The sequence below is a fragment of the Monopterus albus genome, unplaced genomic scaffold (assembly GCF_001952655.1).
Source record: "Monopterus albus unplaced genomic scaffold, M_albus_1.0 scaffold51.1, whole genome shotgun sequence".
Lineage (NCBI taxonomy): Eukaryota > Metazoa > Chordata > Actinopteri > Synbranchiformes > Synbranchidae > Monopterus > Monopterus albus.
The window spans coordinates 2772819-2787497 of record NW_018127931.1 but is presented as its reverse complement, the minus strand read 5'-3'; the positions used below and the strand labels follow the sequence as shown (position 1 = coordinate 2787497).

The following is a 14679-nucleotide window of genomic DNA, read 5'->3' as shown; positions in this document are numbered from 1 at the left end:
TTACAGCACAATTTGCCTCCTCGCAAAATAGCCAGTGCCTTTTGTTGTGTCCTGGCGCTGGTAGAACAGCACGTAGCCGGCTTTAGACTGAAAGACACAAATACAATTACTCAGAGTTTTAACTTGCCAACTTTTAATAACATGAGCATGCCGTTTTGTAACCTTTTGAAAAACGAGTCTTACAAGAACAGGATGCTGCATAGTGCATTAATTATAGCCTGTCCCGAGGACTCTGTAGACATTTTTCTCTCAGACAAACCCAGAAACGCCTCCTAGATTCTAACTGGTTAGACAAATAATCTATCGATCCAGAAAAAGTCTGGTGATAATCTATATTTTTTCATTGTATCCATAGCCTAGCAAATCTTATTCCTCTGCGATTACATGCTCAGTGAGAAGAAACATTAGTAGAACCATCTAACTTTTTGAGTCAAAGCTAGTGCCAAGCAGGAATTATGCTGACAAACAGTCCAAGTACCAAAAATATGAGGCCGATACTGAACCAGACAAGATTACTAATGAGTTGTATCACTAGTGGAATCTTTAGCAATACCCCCTAGATTAAAAGTAATATTTGTCCAACAGGAATAAAATACTGAAATATTCTTCCAATTAGTTCATTAATGGAAGTAAGAAATGGTTGCAGGTTACCTGTGAAGCACGTACTATGAATACTTTTCCCCCAAAAGCTTACATTTTGAAATATTAATATGTGTGGGCACAGCAGTGGAGAGACATTAGTAGCCTGTGGGAAAGACAGTCAGTTCTTTATAGTTGCACAGCAAACAAACTTCTAAACCACTGTAATGTCTGAGGGGTTCTGTGGGCTCTGCTCATCTTAATGTGCCATCGCATTCTTTGAGTGGGATCTGTGCCTTCAATCACTGACCTTGTCTGAGCCACTGAGTTGTTTATACAGTATGTGCCAATTACGGTAGATCAAGAACTGTCCAAGACCAGCAGCAGCAATGAAATACCCACTATAGTTGCTTTCATCAATGAAAATTATGACTAAATATCATCGTCAACGAACCTTTATTGCGTGACAAAAACGAGGAGAGACAACGAAAATACTGGTCGTGTGACGACGACTATAACTAAATGTGTAATGCAATATTGTTGACGAAAAAAACGAGACTAAATGTGGTTCACAAAATAAAAACTATGCCAAAATGTCTCTTCATTTTCGTTGACCAAAACGAAATGAAATGTTATTTCGTCTCGTTTAGTCGCGTTATTATTATTATTATTAATATTTTGCAGTATCTGTTTCCTGTGTCTCACTTCAGGGGCTGCATCAAGCCGCACTGCGCAGACGCAGGTGACGTCACTTCCTTAAGCCCCACTCGCGGCATTATTTAGAAGACGACAACAAACAAAGTTAAGTCTGACACAGAGAAAGGGACCGATGGGCGGCCAGCCGGGGTTCGTCATTGGGAGAAAAAGAAGAAACGACATTTGGAAAAACTTTAATTACATTATACTATATTGACTAGGATAAATAGAACTGCATTACTAACGAGAGACTAAAATACAATTTTCATTGACTAAAACTAGACTAAATGTCATCAGATTTCATCAACTAAACCTAGACTAGACTAAAAAGAGTATGAATTGACTAAAACTAATAAAAACTAAAATGACAGCTTCACACAAAGACTAGACTAAAACTAAAATTAAAACAGGCCGCCAAAAACAACTCGAATACCCACAACTTCAGGAAACCCAGCGCTCAGTACCTCATTGGTGCTTTTTGGGATTAACAGCACAGTTAAAGAAATCACATTGTTTGGCAATGTCATCATTAATCTCAGTTAGTCACAAGGTTAGAAGTGCATTACTTTGATGAATTTGTCCAACACATCTGCCTGCGATAAATGTACAATAGGACTGTTGACTGGCTTTTGCAAATGATGACACTCACCACTATTTGATCTTCACTGGCAGGAGACACGCTGCTGTCATCAAAGTTGTACCACTTTCCATCATCTTTGTTCTTAGCATAAGCTGTATCTAAGTGGGAGGGGATTAAAACACAACATTGTACAAAATTAAATACATCACTGTAATATTATACAGGTGTTCCTCTTTATAGGTGAACTTTTCTATCCTTAATGTACTTCTTGTTGTGTTATAAAGTCATTTCACATACTCATAACATCCACAATTTAAATTTTAAAACTCCATTCAGGGACATGTTTTAAAAGCTTTTAAATCCGACCATAGAAACCCAACTAGATTAAAGCTGTGTATGGAGACTCAGGGGTAGGTCTACACATCACACACAAATGAAAAGCATATTCAAAACACTGTCCAGTAACATAACCACAAGGGTGGCTATATTTTTAACAGGATGGCAATGTAAACTCAACACAAACCGAGTCAACTACACACAGCAAACATCAAGCTCGTTAGCCTGTAGCCATTGCTACTTTCCAGACATGTGCTAGATAAGGTATCTGAGCGGCATGTATACTGATAATGCAGAGACACAGCTATAAAAAGAGGGAAGGTGACCATGATATTAACACTTGCTGCTCTTTAGTTGCCAAACTTATACAAGACTACTGACAAACGATAAAAACAAAAGTAATTCATCTGTTAAAATGTGAACAAGAAACCAGTTATCAACTGTGGAAGAAATGGTTCTGCGATATGTGTGTGGGTCTTACAGTGGCCTCCACCCATCCCGCCATAGTGGTTAGACACAGCAATGAGGTCATAGCGACAGGGTCCAGCGTTGGGGTTGATCAGAAATTCAGACATGTCCAGATCTCTAAAGGAAAAAAAACAATCTGTCATGTGCCATGGGTGCATGACGTGCATTTTTTTTAGTATAGACTGCAATTGAAAGCGTTTTTTGGCATCCAAAGGAACATAAAATGAAATGTGCTGCTTTCATACAGCACTGTAGAGAATTCATTATGCAAATGCTAATGTTTAATTACTCATGTAATTTTGGCAATAACAAAAGTCATTTTTGTAAATAGGACAATAACTGCCAATGGTATCCAGTCACGGTTACCTGCATCACAATTCACACATTTAAAATACTTTGCATCAAGTACAAAACATGGCACTTAATTATAGGAATGCCCAGCTATACCCAGCTCTTGTCACATTACTGAACAATGTAGATACTGTGCAACTGTAAACTCAAGCTTATTTCACTGAAATAAGTATCTTTACGTGTTAATAATCAAATGCTTAGGTGCACAAGAATATGTGTGTATATGCATGTACTTTAAATATACTGTGCTGTTTGCAGATGTACGGCCTGTATAGGAAAACAGAAACAGACACTGCTGAAAATGTAGTGTGTTATGCTTCAGTGATAAATTGCTTTTTCCTCAAAGTGTGTGAGCATACCTCAGTGGGAAATCAACAAGGGAGTCCAGTTTATCTCTCATGTAGCGGCTGTAAGAGAAGCGTTTAAGGTGGACCACCAGTACCGGCGGCAGAGACCACAAGTCTAGCTTCTTAGTGGCCTGTTGATGCTGCTTACAGTTTGGACAGTACCTGTGAGATCGGACACCCGAGTTCCTGTTAGCAAGTAGCCATGCATGTAGTAGCACTACTTGCCATTTGTTTCATCTATGCAGCGAGTATTTCTCACCACGGGTCCTCTGCACCTAGTTTTTCCTTTGTGGTAAACAGCTCGATGCAGTCCCTCAGCTTGAAGAAGGCCTTCTTCTGAGGCTTGTAGTCCATACTCTCGTGCTTGTCAAAATCCTGCTCTCAGTCACAGACACAAGCACACAGAGCTGTTAGAAAACACTTTTCACATCACTACTGTGTCTCACTGGACACAGTTTAATGCATGTCCCTGTCCAAAGCTAAAAACATAAACAGAAAACACCTTATTTTAAGAGTCATTAAGATGCATTTCCTTAAGTTCAACTGTCAAAGTTGACACGATAACAAGTTAATGCAAATTCCTTTTAACGCCACAATTTTTTTTTGACTTGCGATAACACATGCACATTCTGTTTATGACTCTCTGTCCACCCAGTGGCTTGGGAAATCAGGAAGCGATGCAGCAGTAACATTGTGGATGGCGAGCAGAAACAAACCTCCTTGAGCAGAAACAGATAAAGGGTCTTTTGAATTGCAAGTTCGGCTTTAAAGCCCTGCCAGAGGGTTCTCTTGACAAGACCCAAGTTATGTGCATTTGCTGTTGATGTGAACTGAGTTACCACTGGAGTACGTTGAGTCTCAAATACCACTTACTAACCAAGCACACAACTGATGCAGAGCCCTCCTCTCCCTCACCAAAGGCAGACTATGCTGGTTAGTTGGTAACAGAGACACCTGGACAACTCTATAAGCAAAAAACTTTCAACAGCGATAGCTAAATGGGCGGCTACAGCTTGCAGGCTGATTAACATTGTAGAGAACGAGGGTCTGCTTGAAATTCTCATTGCATCCAAAGACTGCACGTATTGTATGAACTGCCTCCAAGAGCCACCACTGTAACTAAAGTTATTAAAAAAAAGTACAATATTTACCTCTAAAATGCAGTGAAGTCAAAGTATTAACACAAATGAAAATACTCAAGTTCAAATTGTATCTAAGTACAGTATTTAAGTAACACACAATTACCTTTTGCCACAGTTTAGAACAGATTTAAAAAATGTGATTAATTAGCGATTACTTGTGATTAATTGCAAATTGACTGCACTTTTTAAAAGTAGCTGAATACTCCCCGTTGCACAGCAGTGCCAGTGACACCTACAATTTTATTTGTTGATAGCTCCAAATCATTCCAGTAGCAGCTTCTACTGGTTGTTGCCGTTTCTGGTTAAAATGACAACCAGCAGGATCATACCAGTTGCGAACTAAACCAAATTGATGACACGACAAAATGAAAGTAGCTGTTGTCAGGTTTGTGACCTCTGCAGCCGGTGGACAAACAGACAACATGCTGTCAGCTGTCAGCCAAAGACTATTTATGAGGTAAAGAGGCATCACTCTGTAACACCACTGATTAATTAGAGTGAAGTGAGTGGTTCTCTGTAGTTCCAACAACTCCAACAGAGAGAGAAGTCCTCACAGCTAAAACTATCAGTCGATCTCACAACACTGATGGAAATGTAGCATATTGCGCGTACACACAAATAGTTATGAGGATCTGTCATCTGTTACATTAAAAATTAATAATTTTCATTAGCCTTTTGTTTTGCTTTTTAACCCAAAGTGCTGCCAGTTGGGTAAAGAGGTACTTTAAGCTGCAGCACCACCAACCATCAATACCACATGGCAGATTATTACCACCGAATATCTGGAGCCCAAAAACTGCCATTTTGGGACAACCCTAGTGTGTGTGCGTATGCATACACACTAACCCTCTCATGTATGTAGCTGAGTAGGACAAAAATACAAACCCATCTCTAAATGTAATGTAGTCCAGTACAACACCACCTTTAACTAAGACCTCAATAACAAATAATTGAATTTATACATTTATGATAAATATTTTGAGCTTCATACACACAAATGTTAAGGTGGAAGTGTAACAGCGAATTCACTGCTACACAATTGTACAGGTGTACCTAATAAAGTGGTGACTGTATACATACACACTGATTATTTATAACTATTTTTAAATTTGATTTTATTCAAATCAGTGTAGCAGAACACAACTGCAGCATTTTCATTTCAGCTGTCCAATGTGCTTTATCACTGCATCCTACCTCAACAACAGTCTCGTCAAAATACTTCTTCTTGATCTCTGGTTCCCAGTCCAAGGAGAGATAAGAGCGGTCTGTGAAGAGGTGGACAAAATGTAGATACACTAATTAAATGAGTCATCTTTCATTTTACTCTGCACTCATCATAGTTTTGGCTCTTATTTCATGCATGTATCTACAGGATCATTTACTCTGTGGGTTACACAAATATTCATGTAGCCTTTTATGCAGTGATTAAATTATAAAAGTGTTCATTATCCATGCAAAAACAATATGTCCACCATGTGAAATACATGATCTGGATTGCACTGCACAAAAGTAGAATTAAGAGATCCAACATAACATTACAAAGCGAGGCTTAACCTAGTCTACTAAGCGCATCCTGGCTTAATGCATTTCACAAAGGCAAAGCTAGGCTGAGGGGGTACAGCTAGGTGAAGCCATGTCAAAGTAATTCGGATGAATGTCTGTTCAAGGCTTTCTTCAACAGGCCACGAGGCTGATCACAAATTCACTGATGCTGATATAGAATTTGTGCTCATTTGGCCATGCCAGCATACAGCATGTTAAGTTGTGTCATTAAAGAGCCCATGGCTGCTCATTTCCAGCCATTTAATGTTTAATCTTAGGTACCTCTAGATTAGCTTTGTACCCATCACAACTCCAAATAGTCTGTAATTATTCCAGAAAGATGAACAATGTGACCAGAAGATGTGGAGAAAAATACAGGGCCACTGTTTTACCTGACTGGGTCTAACCTACAAGCAGCTGACCAGTGAAGCGCCTTGGGACGGTGAATGATCAGCTTATCAACGCTAGATTCCTCCACAGCAGAGTACCCGTTTGTTTTGACTGCTTGAAGCCAGTGTGTCTGTCGCATGTGATGTGATGCAGGTTAACGATCCATGATTTTATTGTTGGTGCTACGCTACTTTTTGGAAATAACTTCACTACTTTGGGACTGTATGTGGTTGTGTGCTGTCCACTTGTGACACAACACTGGCAGCATGAGGTGTACAGGTTCACAACCTATCCTCCCATTTTTAGGAAGATGCTCTCTGGTTTTATCATTCTGAAATAATTACAGACTATTTGGAGTTATGATGGGTGCCAAACTAATGTAGAGGTACCCAAGATTAAACATTAAATGGCCACTATAATATTTTTGCTAAAAATAAAATTTGAACATTAGATGATTAAACTTAGTTTTATTATTGCAAGCACAGTCTTTATGTATTCAACATAGCCAGTATAAATAATGTTACTCTCATGTCAACTTTAAGGATTTTAGTGTCTGCAAAAATAACCTAAGTGACAGCACTTCCACAGTGTTGTGGAAAGAGATACGTGTGTGAGTGTGTGTATAGATGTATATAGCTATGACTTCATTTTATAAAAATGGCAGGCCACTGTAAAGGAAGAAAAACATATATAGAAGTATATACTGACTTCACTGAAGATACCTTAGAAGATATCCTGTCTCTAATCAGCAGTTGCAATAAATTGGTTTACTATTGGTTTATTACCGTTTACTTGCCTACTTGCTCTTTACTTGCCCCTTGCATGGGGATATATGTACATGCACATTGAGAGCCAATGTACCAAAGTCAAATTCCTCTTGTGTCCGACACACCTGGCCAATAAAGCTGATTTTGATTAAATTAATCAAACCTCTGACAATCATAAACGCAATCAATAACAATGACATTTTACAGTTTAACTGTAAAAAATGCATTGTTTCTGACCAGAGGCACCAGGATTAATAAAGCCTTTGCAGTCAGCCTGGTCTGAAGCAGGCTAGCTGCAAAGAATGCATCTCCAGAGTAACTTAATTTAACCTGCTTTCATGCAGCTGAGCCAGGGCTAAATTCATCTGGGATATCTGGAAAATCCCAGCTTAATCCCTCGTCTTGGTTTTGTGCAATAATCTCCAGTTCTTGGGTACCAAATTCTGAGTCTGACAATACTTTTCTTCGGGGAATATTTCCTTTCCTCCTACAGCAGATTCTTCATTTACTCGCATCTTAACCATTTCCTACCGCTGAGTCGAAGGTGTCCCTCATCAAAGCGAATTTGCTTGGTGTCCTCCTTGATGAGCAAGAAATCCTTTTTGCCCATGTTACTGAACTGGAATGTAAAAAGTCTCTTTCTGTTGTGCCCAGCCAACTGCTGGCCTTTGATGGAGTTCTGGGGACTGACAACACCGTTCTCCAGTTCATTGTCCCCGCCCACTGAGTCCTCTGATTGGCTGTTGTCGTTCTCAGAGGGCAGCTCCTGATCCTGACTGGACTCGTCATCCTGCTCATCGGTCTCCATCTCACCTAAACAATGAGAGATTTTAAGACACTTCTGCTGCTTCTACAGAAAAAAAAGACTTTAAACATGTGGCATAAATTAAAAAAGACATTGCAAAAGGTCAAAACTTTACAGGAAAAGAACTTGCTTTTAATGTGTTTGTGTATGAGGGTGTTAGTGACTCACTCGGTGACCCCTCCTCCAAAAGTCCATTAGTGGCATTACCATTGATGGTGCGTTGTTTGGATAGCTGCGTCTCTTCACAGTCCTCCTCATCTATTGAAGATTGCACAAACCGGCTACAAAACACAAAAACTTTTTAACAACTTTTGAACATTGGTCTGGTTTTATTTTCTCAAATAAGTTAAATGTTGTCTTTCTATATAAATGCTGAATGCTTCTTGGGTTACTTGAGCCAGTTTCCCCACAGTAATAGTAACATTTATACACTGGAAAGTGTGGCTCTACCAGAGTCGGAGGAGCAGCATGTTGTAGAGTTTGTCTTCACTTAGGGTTCTGGGGACAGCAATGAGGAAGGGCTGTCCAAACAGTGGTGTGCTGGTATGGTTGTAGCCTGACTGTTTGTACTTCTCCCTCAGGTGTACTGGGATCACTACATGGTCAGTATCCTCCACCCTATTCACAGCCAGCTCAAATCTGCAGAGAAGTGTGGTCAGTTCTGAAGTTACACTGGATAAGCTACAGCAACAGGAGTCAAAAGTGCCAGCCTCATTACTGCATATTTATATCCTTGGCAAATAAAGGGATTTAAATTGGTGAACAGCCAAGTACTCTGCTTTAAAACTCTGAAGTCACAAATTCAGCCAGCAATAGAGTGAAACCACATAGGTTTACAAGAGAAACCTTGGAGTCAGTTATAAATAAAGCTTTCTGAAAGCTTAATGCTGCAAAACATGAATTAGAATTTTAAAACAGTTTTTTTATATGATAAACAAAAGCCAAAAATGTGACATGACTGGAATCTGGTTGTAATCACAATTTAGATAAGGCTGATGTTATAATCAAACTCTAGATAATTTAAATAATATACGCTTGCCAGCCAAGCCTGACACTCACACATAGATATCATCTCTCTCCATGATGCTGCTCAGGTTCTCGTTGACGGCGAAGATCCTGTGGAAACGATGGTTGTAGATATCGGTTACAATCATCTGGAAGATAAGAGATAGACAAAAACAGTCAGTCAAGAAAGAAAAAAGGCAGAAATCTCTTGAAAAATGTGGATGATTAAACTGATATGTGAAACTATTCCTACAGCTATTTAGTATACTTTTATGTCAGACTTGAGACGGTTAAGATTCAGCTCCTTACATTTCCCTTGATCTAAAGGAAAAGGACAACATTTTCCCCACTAGCTGGGTGGACAGGAACAGCTTATTTTGGTCTGTACTTTCTAAGATTAGTCAGCATTATAATGTGATAATTAATAAGAGAGCAGCATTAGCTGCCCAGAGCAGAGCCGACTGTGATGTGTATACCTTCTCAGTAGGAACCCCAGAAAGGATGGAAAGGGAGGTACACAGGTCCGAGATGTAGCCCACCTTCGGAACTGTTAGCTTGTACTGAAACAGAAACACATGGCCATTACCTACTGTTTTCACATAAAATCATAATGCTACACCTAGTGAGGTTGAATGTTACCTGTGTGGGTTTGACCAGAGGGTCCAGTCTGACCAAATAGACCTCCAGTGTCCGCTCCTTCTTCATGGGAAGTGGTAGGGTCAAGTAGCAAAAAGGATCGAAAGTCACAGAAATCTTGGCGCACACAGGACACACCAGGGTAGACTTGAAAAGGCCGTGGAAGATGTCCACAATGATGGAGTCATTTCTCTTGATGTGGTTCTCCCATGCCTCCTCTGCTACCACCTGTGATGAACAGCAAAACACAAACCAGCTTTTACAGACTGTGATAAACAGAAAAGGTGGAAAACCAAAATAAATACACTGCTGGTCTCACCTTATCAGGCCTTCCATTAGCATCCTTCAGCTGGATGTAGGGTTTCTTCCTGATGCGGTTCAAGTCCTCATGAAGTCCATCCAGGAGGAAGGCCAGCAGCTCATGGGAGTCCTGCTGCTGGTAGCCCGAGAACTGGGGTGCAAAGCGGCCCACCTGGGTCTGGAGGATGCAAAACACACACAGAGGGGGGAAAAATGACAGGTAGAGACACAAAAACACATAAAAAAGAAAATCTAGGATACTTTTTGCTCAACGTTAGAAATCCATAAAATGAGTCTACATATTCTCACAATGACATACTAAGGTGCTTTCAGTAGTCATTCAGCAGTTTGTCTTCTGAGATTGAAAAGTTCTTTCCAACATGCAAATACAGTGTTTCATGTACTCGTGCACCATGTTACTCACAACCTCCTGCAAACCTGTAGATCACCAGACATTTAGCCCTTGCAGTCTTTCAAAATTTGATGATTAAAAACTGTGATTTTTTTTTTTTGCTCAATAACTTTTCACCAGCCTATACAATCACAAAGATTAGTCCATTCTGGCAATCCTTAGGCTTACACACTTGTCAGGCCATAATTGGTCTGCTCTTTCCTGTTTGTGCATTTGCATCTTTCAGAGTAGGAATAAAAGTATGCTTTACAATTCAAACACATACTTTTGTTATGTCTAGAGCTTTGCTATGCTTAGAGAATTTAGTGTTTTTCCTTCTACACGTTTTATTCAGATGGTCACCTTGAAAGGCCTTGGGGTGACATAGCTGTATTTGCCCAACCACAGCTGCTTGATAAGTTCGGCGTAAGCTCTGGCAATCTCCCCCTTCATGCCCAGCGGGTTGTCCTCATTCAGTTCGTCTGTATACTTGTCTTTGAGGAAGTACTCCGTCAGTGGAGGGATATTGCTTAAACACTGATGGGGTGCAAAAGAAGGAGAGGATAATTATCAGCAGAAGATGGGTTTACACTCATCATAATGTCTGCATTTCAAATTTTCATGCAATCGCTGTTATTTTAAATGCATATCATAATATGTAGTTATATTGATTGGTGACCAAAAAAACGTAGTATGGTGCTGTACCACCACCAGCCTTCAGAACAGCTTCAATCCTCCTAGGCAATAATTTTTTTCCTTGTACAACCCCATAATCCTGGGAAATATCGTCTCTCCAAGCACAAACACATCATAATTCAGGTCTATGAGTACAAAATACAGTCAAATATTTCTGCAACACTATGAACAAACCTTTGATGACTGGCAGAGAATTAAAATAACTTTTCATAATTTCCAAGAACAGCAGGGCTTCCTAAGTGTGTGCTTGTTACCTGTACAGCAGAGCTCATGAAGCATGTGTTGCCCAGGTTGGAGAGCCCACAGAGGCCCGAGCGCTCACTCTGCCTGGTCTGGTCTGAATAGTCATAACTGTTGCTGTATGGGTGGTAGGATGACAAACTATAGCTCGAATTCTTCACACTGTGCAATAAACATACAAATGTACAAACAGGCAGGTTAGATGGGTAAATGTTGTTCAAACTGCTTCAAGAAAAGAAATCATCACAAACATCCTACTGTGGATATAAATGTATTATTGCTACTATGTAACAGTATATTGTCAATTTAAAACTGTTAATACAACAAACTAAACACTAAAATGACCATAAGGCAAACATACAGCTTCAGTTTCCATTATTTCCTTTTCGCAGACCAGACTATAATCCAAACCTATGAAGCCCCCCAAAATAACTCTCTCAGGCTTCTCAGATAAGCCAAGAGAGCTTAAAGCTAGGCATTCCCAACTGCAGCATTAAGCAGACCTTTGAGAGGGCTGCAAGCCACTGTTAGTTGTTTCTGGCTCCCACTGGTCAAGGGAACCAGCTGTTATGGTGGTGGAAGCAGCGGCCTCGCAGTTCAACACATGGTGGTCCACTCTCCTGCTGTCCAGCTCCACTGTCTCAGGCCTCAGGCACCACCAGCAACACAGGAGCATGACATCTCAGCCCCACCCCGGCCCATGCCGGCCCACATGTCCGCATGAAACTAAAGTGCCAGCAACGTGGATGGGCTTCAGTTCAGGAGCGGTGCATGCAAATCTTCGGTTTCAGAGGCTGAGAAGGAAACTCCACTCTTCCATTGCTGAGGCCCAACATTCACTCAGCTTAACCCAGTGCAGTGCCGCCAGCAGTTATAGTCCCGATCAAGTTTAGACCTACATTTGACTTCCAAGTGCAGCATAAGCTAATAACCAAACCACAGAGAACAAACAAAAACACACACTCTTCCTCTTTATTAAAGCTAACTAAGCAGCTTCCCTCTTCTCCCCCTTCTTCTTTTTCGGCCTCGACAGCCTGTCATCTTCAATACCTCTTCCTCAGATGTCCTGTCCCGTCCCCTGCTCCTCCCTCTGGCCTGCCTGCTGCTCTCTGCCGCTCTATAGCTACCAGCAGATATTTATAGCAGCATCAGCAGCAGCAAGGATGCTCAAGACTACTGCTACCAAAGCTAGAGGTGCACAGACAGCGGGAGGGAGGGAATAGAGGCAGAGAGAATGGGGAGGAGGGGGGGCTGACAGAAGAGAAATGAGGTAGGAATGGAGGGAGCAGCTGATCCACTGCATCCAGCTGAGGCTGCAGTATTCACTGGTCTGACTCTCTCTAATATGCTTCACTCTCTAATATACGCACACATTATCACGTTCATTCATGCCAACACACCATTTAACCTCCTTTCTTAAACTGTGTTCTCCAACATCTTGACACACTAACACACAAATACTTGCTCTCATTTTCCCCTCTTTTGCTGTGACAAAGTTAGCATCCCTCCTGAGTGAAACACACACTTTGACACTCGCTCTTTAATATGTTATGGCTGTCTGCATGAGAGCTTTTAAAGGGGAGGATCTAAACAGCTAAAATAAAACCCAGAGAAAGGGTGGTTTCATCACAGAGTGTGGGACAGACAATGAGGGGAGCAGGAGCAGAGGAAATGTATTCTGAAGGTCACTTAGACTGCAGAACACGGGCATTGCAATGAGCTCAGGAGAGAGGAGAGGTAAAGAGACAGTGAGAGAGAGAGGCTGCCTGCCAAAATGAGGGGACGCTGCCTCAGAACACAGTGACACTTACTGCTGTTACAGAGCATCGCCAGTGAGTCTAAACAACCAGACCAAAACCGCAAAATAAAGAAGACAAGTGTTATGTAATGCGGGAACACTTCATGGGGGGGAAAAAGGCCTCATGCATAATTCAGTGGCAACGACAACACTGGCACTACAGTGAATCAGGGACACAAGAGTTGCTGGGAGTGAAGATCCAATATCCCCAAGTCATCCAGTCTGTGCATTCCACAATCCACTAGCACTGTACAGAAAAAAATGCCACTGCTATCGAATGATATATTGCAGGGAAATGACAATGTGAAATATAAATGGTAAAACTGCCTTTTACTGTACAACTGGTTAATTGTAGAAAGGCCTGACTCAGCTCATTTCAACACCTTTCTTAATCAATATTGATTTTTTGGGTGGCTGACCTCGTGGCTATCCTCTCCAACAGTATTAATTAAGGAATGCGATGCAGTGTCTACATGTAACACGCACACACAGCCTCACTCCAGCATGCAGTAAATCACACACATTAGGTGGAAGGAGGGGACAGTAAAGTCTATGGGACAGTAGAGAAAGAAAGCTCTACCCATAGTCAAGCAGTGCTCTCTAGAAGAGGGCTGACGATGCCTCTGGGTTCCAGTGCTTTAGAGGAAAACCTTAATCAGGTTACAGTAACATTTTCACTGGCCCACAAATGAAAAACTACCTTTAACAACCTGAGTAAAGATGGAGATCTGGGCAGTCAAATCTTGCAGAGGCCATCTTTGGAAATGAGCAAAGTAGAAACAAAATGATCTAGCCAGAGGAAAATCCCTGAGTTTGACCATAAAAACATTATAATTAATCAACACAGATAATTTTTCTTTTATTTGCAGGACTGCTGGTTTAAAGATAACAAATAGACACAGAGATTATGTGCCAAGTCTGTCTCACGCTTGTCGTTGCACCACAAATACATCGCTGATATATTAATATTTGAATGTTCTGTTTGCTGTATAACATTAAGACAGCAAGGGCAAAATTAAGACCTTGTGGGAGGCAATGGGTAAAATAATTATCACAACCACCATAATTATGCTGACTATTCTCCTGTAATAAAATAAGATGGTTACAGTTTCAAAACCTATAACATCAGTTTGTCAGCAGCAGCCATTCCCTAGACAGAGTTATTAATCATTCACATAAAAAACCAGATGTAACTAACATAATTAAATGCCACTAGGGCACCCAGAAGCACCATTTATAGAGAGCACTGCTGTCGCTAAAGCAAATTTCAAAAAGATCAATTCTTTGTAAGCCACTTCCCCCTCCTTGCTATCAGCTCTTATAGCTGAAAGTGCATCATCAGGAGATAGCTTGAAGCCCCAAACCACAGCCAGAGAAAGGCCTGTACAAAATACAGATTGACAAATTTCATACTGGGATAATGTAAACAGAACTGAATTGGGGAATGTCTAAACTGAGTGGAACAGAGCTGAGATAAAGTCCACACAGATCGAACTGCAGTCACTTAACTTAAGCAATAATTTCTGCAGATTTTGTTTAACCCACTACCCCTTTATAAGACAGTTAAAAATTCTAGCCTATTTAGCATGAAGGTCTCATTGAGCTAAACT

The 14679-nt window shown here is 40.7% G+C and overlaps 1 protein-coding gene across 1 annotated transcript; it reads right to left on the bottom strand.

Annotated features, from left to right (window-relative positions):
* usp15 (ubiquitin specific peptidase 15) lies at positions 1-11947 on the bottom strand. Its single transcript, XM_020601525.1, has 16 exons — positions 11775-11947; positions 11286-11433; positions 10699-10872; positions 9964-10122; positions 9648-9872; positions 9485-9568; positions 9063-9157; positions 8454-8642; positions 8172-8284; positions 7730-8011; positions 5694-5764; positions 3617-3732; positions 3370-3519; positions 2673-2776; positions 1925-2013; positions 1-87 (listed from the first exon to the last, which is right to left on the bottom strand). The coding sequence occupies exons 1-16, from the start codon at positions 11945-11947 to the stop codon at positions 1-3; spliced, it is 2259 nt and encodes a 752-aa protein (XP_020457181.1).
* Positions 11948-14679: the final 2732 nt, after the last annotated feature.

Excerpts from the sequence above, each read along its gene's own strand:
- usp15 (XM_020601525.1), bottom strand. The coding sequence starts at position 11,947 with ATGCTCCTGTGTTGCTGGTGGTGCCTGAGGCCTGAGACAGTGGAGCTG. Across the intron at positions 11,434-11,774 it reads GGCTTGCAGCCCTCTCAAAG|TGTGAAGAATTCGAGCTATA; the intron begins GTCTGCTTAATG and ends TTTATTGCACAG. Across the intron at positions 88-1,924 it reads CCAGTGAAGATCAAATAGTG|TCTAAAGCCGGCTACGTGCT; the intron begins GTGAGTGTCATC and ends TGTGTCTTTCAG.